Source organism: Terrapene carolina, unplaced genomic scaffold (assembly GCF_002925995.2).
Source record: "Terrapene carolina triunguis isolate 2854851 unplaced genomic scaffold, T_m_triunguis-2.0 Scaffold242, whole genome shotgun sequence".
NCBI classification, from domain to species: domain Eukaryota; kingdom Metazoa; phylum Chordata; order Testudines; family Emydidae; genus Terrapene; species Terrapene triunguis.
Window position 1 is genome coordinate 5,763,812 of NW_020664593.1, and position 8,716 is coordinate 5,772,527.

The window sequence follows — 8,716 nt, forward strand, 5'->3', positions numbered from 1 at the left end:
GCTGGCTCAACACCACCTGAAGATTCCGTTCTGCTGAGGAAACCTCAGTGAGCCGCTTAGCCAGGAGCACCAAACCATAGAAATGTAGGGCTGGAAGGGACCTCAAGAGCTCATCTAGTCCAGCCCCCTGCACTGAGGAAGGACCATGTAAACCTGGACCATCCCTGACAGGTGTTTGTCCAACCTATTCTGAAAAACCTCCAGTGACAGGGATTCCACAACCTCCTTGGGAAACCTATTCCAGTGCTTAACTACCCTCATAGTTAGAAAGTTTTTCTTAATATCTGACCTAAATCTCACTTGCCGCAGATTAAGCCTATTACTTCTTGTCCTACCTTCAGTGGCCATAGAGAACAATTGATCACCATCCTCTCTAGAACAGCCCTTACCATATTTGAAGACTGTTATCAGGCTTTCCATCAGCCTTCTTTTCTCAAGACTAAACATACCCTGTTTTATTAACCTTTCCTCATAGGTCAGGTTTTCTAAACCTTGTATCATTTTTCAGAGTAGCAGCCGTGTTAGTCTGTATCCGCAAAAAGAACAGGAGTACTTGTGGCACCTTAGAGACTAACAAATTTATTAGAGCATAAGCTTTCATGGGCTACAACCCACTTTTTCGGATGGGTTGTAGCCCACGAAAGCTTATGCTCTAATAAATTTGTTAGTCTCTAAGGTGCCACAAGTACTCCTGTTCTTTTTGTATCATTTTTGTTGCTCTTCTCTGGACTACCTCCAATTTGTAAACATCTTTCCTAAAGTGCGGCACCCAGAACTGGACGCAGTGCTTCGGCTGAGGCCTCACCAGGCCAAGTAGATTGGGGACAATTACCTCCCATGTTTTATGTACGACACTCCTGTTAATACACCCCAGAATGTTATTAGCTTTTTTAGAAACTGCCTCACGTTGTTGACTCATATTCAATTTGTGATCCACTATAATCTCTTTTCAGTAGTACTACTGCCTAGCTGGTTATTCCCCATTTTGTAGCTGTGAATGTGATTTTTTTCTTCCTGACTGTGTAGTATTTTGCACTTACCTTTATTGAATTTCATCTTGTTGATTTCAGACCAATTCTCCAATTTGTCAAGGTCACTTTGAATTCTAATCATGTCCTCCAAAGTGCTTGAAACCACTCCTACCTTGGTGTTATTTGTGAATTTTATAAGCATACTTTCCAGTCCATTATGCAAGTCATTAATGAAAATATTGAATAGCACTGGATCCAGGACAGACCCCTGCAGTACCTCAGTAGATATAGCCCCCCACTTTGACAGCGAACCATTGATAACTACTCTTTGAGTATGGTCTTTAAAACCATTTTGTGTCCATTTTATAGTAATTTCATTTAGACCACATTTCCCTAGTTTGGTAATGAGAATGTCATGTGGGACAGTGTCAAAAGCCTTACTAAAATCAAGATATATCACATCTACAGCTTCCCCCATTCAACAGGACAATAACCCTGACAAAGAAGGAAATTAGGTTGGTTTGCCATGATTTGTTCTTGACAAATCCATGTTGGCTATTACTTATAACTCTGTTGTCCTCTAGGAGTTTAGTAGTTTGTTCCAGTATCTTTCCAAATATCGAAGTTCCGTTCTTTTTCTGTTTTGGTTGCATTCCTTCCTGGTGGTTGTTAATATTAATTATGTTGAGTATCTGGTCACCATTAACCTTTTTAGTGAAGATTGAAGTAAAATAGGCATTAAACACCTCATCCTTCTTGATATCATCAGTTATTAGCTCTGCTTCCCCGCTAAGAGGAGTACCTATACTTTCCTTCATCTTTTCTTGCTCCTAAATTATTTAAAGAACCAGTTCTTATTGCCTTTTATGTCCCTTGTTATGTATAACTCATTTTTGCCTTAGCCTTTCTGGTGTTGTCCCTAAATGCTTGAGCTATTCTTTTGTTCTCACCCTTAGCAATTTGTTCACATTTCCATTTCTTATAGGATTCCTTTTTGATTTTCAGGTCATTAAAGAGCTCCTGAGGGAGCCATGCTGGCTTCTCACTATTCTTCCTATCTTTCCTTTGCACTGGGATAGTTTGCTGTTGCACCTTTAATATTGGCTCTTTGAGAAACTGCCAGGTCTCCTTGAACTCCTTTTTCCCTCAGATTTTCTTCGCATGGGACCGTGCCTACCAGTTCTCTGAGTCTGTTACAGTCTGCTTTTTTGAAGTCCATTGTCCTTGTTCTGCTGTTGTCACTCCTTTCTTTCCTTAGAATCATGAAATCTATCATTTCACGGCTACTTTCATCCAAATTGCCTTCCATCTTCAGATTCTCTACCGACTCCTCCTTGTTGGTCAGAATCAAGTCTAAAATGTCTGTCTCCCTGGTTACCTCCACCGCTTTCTAAAACAAAAAGTTATCCCCAATACATCTGGCCCATTGTGTTCTGAATGGGAATACAGTGACAGTGGCTGAAGTTTGAAACCTGATCCTTGGCATGGGCAGAGACCTCACTAAGGACTGGTGCCTTGGCTTGGCTTGGCTTGCAAGGACAGGCATGAAAATATTATAAAAGGTTGAACAATCACTTCTGACTGACCTCATGGCATCTGCTAAGACTTTTAGTGGAGTGCAAAGATGTCCACTCCTCGTATGACCTCTCCACACATTCTCTCTGCCTGACCTGAGCAGGATCCTACTGCTGGGAGAGAGTGGACATGAGGGGACATGTAAGTGTCATGCTACATTAAGTAGCAAAATCCTCCAGGAAAAAACCAAAAACCTTTCCCTTAATGGCCAGGACAAGAAAAAACGGCACTGGTGGGTTGGTGTAGGAAATGGATCCAATAACCTCTTCCCGTCCCTCCCCAATGCACTGCTCCATGTTACAGCCCCAGTGGTGCTGTGCCGCATGGCACATAAGAGGTACAGCCCCCCAGGAAGGCTCCTGCATGCCTTCTCCATTGTGTAATGGAACCGCACTAGTTGTGTACATTCAGACCCTCCTTGTTCTGCTGGATGTGGGTCCTAAATGTCAAAATCCCAGCTGGTATGACCTTACTGCTGCATATTATAACCACTAGAACCCAGGAAAGGTTCAGCCCTTAGCCTCGCTTCGTGGCACTGCAGCAATGGCTATGCCTGCTTTTCTGGTTAAATGTAGAGCTTAATCTATTACTGTTTGTCCTACAGAGTGTACGGGACGTACAGTGTGGCCGAGTTAATGCTGCTGTGAGGAACCTTAACGTCCACATTTCCTGATTGTCTTGGGATTATAACTGTGCAGCCTTCACACTGCATTAATGTAGTGATTTGCATTTAATAGGGAAGGACTCTGCCAGCTGAGTGCACTGGGGGCAGCAGGGGATTGGAACTGAACCAAAAGGATGACTGGCTCCTATACTTGTGTAATGAGAGAAGCAAAACTTCAGATTGAAACACACTTGAACTCCAGATCTGGATATGAATTTAGTGGTTTGGGCTCTTTTCTAAATCCTTAGCTGGTATAAATTGGTGGAGCTCTTTTGAAGCCCATGGAGCTATGTCGATTTGAGGATCTGGCCTATATTTCCATCTAATCTGATCTCTCTAGGTATTTCTAAGCCCTCGTCACTGGGCACTAGTCTCACACACAAGAGTAGATGCTTCTCTGATTTTTATCCAAACTAATCAGACCAGTTGGCACAACTGCTTTCAACTACCTGAAAGGGGGTTCCAAAGAGGATGGATCTAGACTGTTCTCAGTGGTACCAGATGACAGAACAAGGAGCAATGGTCTCAAGTTGCAGTGGGGGTGGTCTAGGTTGGATATTAGGAAACACTATTTCACTAGGAGGGTGGTGAAGCACTGGAATGGGTTACCTAGGGAGGTGGTGGAATCTCCTTCCTTAGAGGTTTTTAAGGTCAGGCTTGACAAAGCCCTGGCTGGGATGATTTAGTTGGGGATTGGTCCTGTTTTGAGCAGGGGGTTGGACTAGATGACCTCCTGAGGTCCCTTCCAGCCCTGATATTCTATTATTCTATGAACACAGCTAGGCTGGAGATCTCATGAGAACAGCTTGCTTGGAGGATTCCTGGTACTTCATGATCCCAGTTACGATTGAATCACTTTCCCCTCTGGAAAAAGCCTTTTTTTGCATTTCAAGGTATGGCTAGAGCAGCCTTTGTGATTACAGGCCATTATTGTCAGAGCAGATGATGACCATGGCTGCTGCAGAACTGTCGTGCGACCTGCTGTCTAGCTCTGTAAATCAATTTGTGGCCACTTAAAGGATTTTATTTTGCTATTCTTGATCTCACCCATTACAATATCCTTTCCTGGTCACTGCAGAGAGGCTCTGCCACCATTTAATGGGATTGTCTTCTTGAGGACCCTCATGAAAGATCTTCTCTCTGCCTAGTCACTGCTGACCTCATCTTCCTTTCCATTATTAGTCCCTTACGTGCTGAGGAGCTGTGCCGAGTTCATTGAGACCCACGGCATTGTGGATGGAATCTACCGGCTCTCTGGAGTGACATCCAACATACAGAAGCTGAGGTAAGGGCAGGGGTCTGACTGCAAAGGGGGGTTCAGTGGCATTGCTCAGTACCATTGTGTGGGGCTAGTCCAGGCATAGACTTGTTGAATGTGGTTTCTCGGTGGTGTAATGAGGGCAGCATGGCCCAACCCTGTTACAGAGGAGAGCAGGTTTAGAGACAACCTTAGTTCCTAACACTGGTAAAGACCAAACACACTACTTTATGGAGACTAACTTTTGTCCCCCCAAAAGCACCCCCCTCTGGATCCATTAACGGAGTACTTTAGGGGCAGCCCAGGAGTATCCAACCTCAGGAGAGGGTAGTCGCTGTATGTCAGTTTTCGGACCCATCAGTGGAGCTGTGTGAGGGAAACCAGAGATGAATGAACCTGGAGCCTGAGCTTCAGGATAGGATCTGGGCCAGGTTGTAGGTAAAAGAGGCAGATCTCTGCTTTCCAGACTATAACATATTTCTCTTTTCCCTCTGTCTGTGACAGACAACTAGGCATGGACTGTTTCCAGCTCCTGTTCTTCCAGGCTGTTATGTCTCTGTCTGTGTTGTTTCAGGCAGGAGTTTGGCTCTGATCAATGTCCAGACCTGACAAGGGAAGTTTACCTTCAGGACATTCACTGTGTGGGGTCACTCTGCAAGTTGTACTTTAGGGAGCTGCCAAACCCCCTCCTCACTTATGAGCTCTACAAGAAATTTACGGTGAGCCTTTTATTCTTGTTCACAGCCCGGCATGCACATGTGTTTTGGTAAAGGTAGTTTGTGTTTTAGTCTCACTCTGATGACCCTGTGTCAGGGGTGTGTGTGTGTGTGTGTGTTGGGGGATCATCCATCAGTGCTCATGCACCCTTGTTCTGTCTTTTCATTTTGTCTGTTGCTGTCTCTCTCTTTCTCACTTTCTTTGTTTCTCTCTGTCCCTTCCTTGTTTCCCTCATTCATCGTTTCCCTCATTCTCTTCACTATTTCTGTCCCTCTATCTTTGTGTTACACTGTCTCCTTCTCTTCCATATCTCCCTCTCTCGTTCTGTTTTTTTCTCATTCTTTCTCTTAGTCACTTTCCTTTCCCTTTTTCTCTTTGTCTCATTGAACCTTTCCTTCCTTCCTCCCTCCCTCCCTCCCTCCCTAATTCTAATTCTGATTCTTTCCTCCATTGCTGTCCTTCGCTTGTAATTTTTATAACATGTGAATACACAGGGCCTGATTGTCTGATGCACTGTGCAGTCATTTACACTTGTTCACAGTGAGTGCACAGTGGGTGTAAAATACTACATCTTGCTGATGTGCTAGTGTCTTTCACTTCGTTTGCATTGGTGTATATTATGACACAAGGTAGAGGGCCATGGAAAATCAGGCCATAATGATCATGTCCTGGATACAAAGAGCAGGTGAAAGTGGAAACTGTTCAAGCAGAAATCTGTAACCTCATTTAAAGTAATAACTCCATTTTGCAAAGCGAATATAGTTTATGTGTGGATACAAGTAGGAGTCTGGGAACAGACTGCTGGGGGCAGAAAAATAGATCATAACCCTTGCTGCTGAGCCTCCCTAAGTCTGTGCTGGGGACCATAGCTGGATTTCTAAAAGGGCTGGACAATTTGATGACAGATAATATTTTATTATGGCAGTGCAGATAGTAACACCTGTAGTTAAGGTTGCCCTGATGCTTTCCACTATAAAACCCTGCATTCATTTGGTTATAACTTTGCCAATCTTTAACCATTTTGGCTGAAATTTTCCATGCTGCCTGTCTGTTTCATATTGAATGTTTTTAGAAAGTTTCAGATAAAACAGTTCAGCCATTTCTCAGAACGATATTAGGGAAAAATACATCGTATTGCCCATGTTCAAAAATTCTTACAACTGTTTCGTTGAGAAGCTCTGGTGTCCCCCTTTAGCTTTGAAGCAGGGACTAGAAATTTGGCAGGGGGATCACCCTGGTGTCAGGAATGTTAGATACTATGGTGATGAGCATGGTATATGAATTTATATAGAACAGAATAGCCTTTTGTTTTCCCCTTGAAAATATGCGCAAGTTGGCCAAGTTTTAAGTCTCTGAACAATCTCAGTTTGCACTTGCTCACTAGAGACTTGTTAGAGTTTGGCAGCTAAATTCTCCAAAGGTTCCATCTGTATTGAGCATGCTCCAACTAAGGGCTGCAGGGGCTGAACAGGACTTTCCCTGCAATTACTGCTCCTGGCTGCCCAAGGACAACTATCATGCCCGACATAGGAACTGAGAGCAGGAAGATAGTCTCTCTTGTGTTTTTACTGCTGGGCCCAGGCAGGAGGACAAGAAGGAGGAAAAGGCTGATGGGAATGCAAAGAGGTGAGGACCTGGGTCTGGGGGTTAGTGAGGGAGGAGACTGAGATAAGGAGTAGAGGGGATGGAGGACTGGGATGATTAAGATTTGGCAAAGTTAAAAGCAGCTGAAAACAGGTTCTTATTACAGCTGTGTGAAATTGTTCAGCCAAAACCTTTTTTGGCAAAAAATGCAAGATTGGGTGACACTGGAACATTTTGTGAATTTGTGTTGGTTTTGCCAAATTGTTTGGGTAAAATAATAAAAAAAATCCAAATGTGAAAGTGTTTCATTATGACATTTTTTTAAAGGAAATGTCTCATTTTTTCATTTCTAAATGACTTTTTGTTTGGAAATTTCCTTCACATTAATTTTTTAAAAATTAAAATGTGAAAAAACACTCAAAATCAAAATGAAACATTTTGTTTCAGGTCAAATGAAATATTTTGTTTGACCCGAAACAATTTTTTTCAACGTTTTGATTTGCTGAACATTTTGAAAAATGTTGGCTTCAGGTTGACCCGAAACAATTAAAAAAAAAAAAAGTCAGAATTGCAAGCACATGGAAAAATCCATTATTCGTAGAGCTCTAGTTCTTATAATGGGAACTGTTGGGCAGCCTTAACTATAGGCATTGCTACTTACAGTGAGTAACCCATTTGGCTAGAAATACTAACAGAAGCCCCAAAAAAAGAAACTATTCCCCAGAGTCTAGCGAAAACCACCAGATGGGGAGTTTGGTTGAATGTAGGATGGGTGCCCCAGTGCCTAGACAGCAGTGTGCGGGTGGGAGGCAGGGATGCCTGCTAATCCTACCCTGTCTGCCTCACTCAGCACTGTGTCCGAGGAAGGATAGACACAGCTTTGAGTCACCACAGTGATTCAGACATTAGTGTCTCAGGATAGGCAAATTCTTAATGACCAGAGAGGGATTAGCCTTTCGGCTTCAACGGTATCAAGTTTATATATGCGATGACCCTGCCATGGCATTGCTGCATATTTATCTTTGTAGTATGACACTCCCTCCTGCTCTGGGCCTTCACCAGCTCATAATCCAGTTCTGATCAAGTTGGTGACTCTGGCACTGGCAGACTCTTTCTAACACTAGTGTAAAGGGACTGATTGCTCCATCAAACCAATTCAATAACAGAAGGCCACACACCTTCTTCCTCCCTCAGTTTTACTCCACTTGCTTGCCAGAGGCTAGGAGGAACAGGGTACCAACTGAGCACATCCAGTGTGGTCAGTGGAGTAGAAGGGTAATAGATCATGTGTGTCCTTGACTGTGCATCTGAAACGCCCTGTCTCCTTCCAATTTTTTCTTCCCATTCACAAGGTGAAAGGTGAAACAATCAGTAATTAATGCTACATTTGAAAAAAATACATTAAATAAAAGCAGTTGGTTTTTCCTGGGATTCTGTATCCTCTGCTTCTTGCTGTTTTGAATCTATAATTCCACATGTTGAAGATGATCCCCCCTGGTTTTGTAAGCCATGCCATGGGTTTCTAGCTCAGTTGGCTGAGAAGTATGGCTGTTGGGTCTGAGTCAGTCATGACATCACACAAATCAGCATTTGCTTGCTGTCTGTTTCAGCTTCCTTTCCTAGAATCTAGAAATGAAATGTATGAGCCAAAATCTGCACTGATTTACAGCCATGCAACCTAGCTGATATCTGATGTTTCAGATTTGCATCCAAATGTTTGGATGCTTCTCCTGATCCATCTTTGGTCAGAACCAATGGCCTGGAAATCTCACACGAGAAGCGTTGGATTTATTGTGCTTCTTGTCTCTGAAATGGTGGAAACGGGTCTTTTTTATAGGTCAGTACTTCCACTGGTGGATTGAAACAAAAAATAACAATTTTGGTCTACAATTTTTGAGACGTCGTCTGCTTCAGAGATAAAATGTGCTATTTATTATGTATTTTGAT

The 8,716-nt window shown here is 43.0% G+C and overlaps 1 protein-coding gene across 1 annotated transcript in view; it reads left to right on the plus strand.

Moving 5' to 3' along the window:
- ARHGAP31 (Rho GTPase activating protein 31) overlaps positions 1 to 8,716 on the plus strand; it is an 85,242-nt gene that overhangs the window by 55,655 nt on the left and 20,871 nt on the right. Inside the window, exons 2-3 of the mRNA XM_026657396.2 lie at positions 4,393 to 4,495; positions 5,043 to 5,187. Coding sequence (XP_026513181.1) covers positions 4,393 to 4,495; positions 5,043 to 5,187 — 248 coding nt within the window. The remainder of the gene's footprint in view (positions 1 to 4,392; positions 4,496 to 5,042; positions 5,188 to 8,716) is intronic.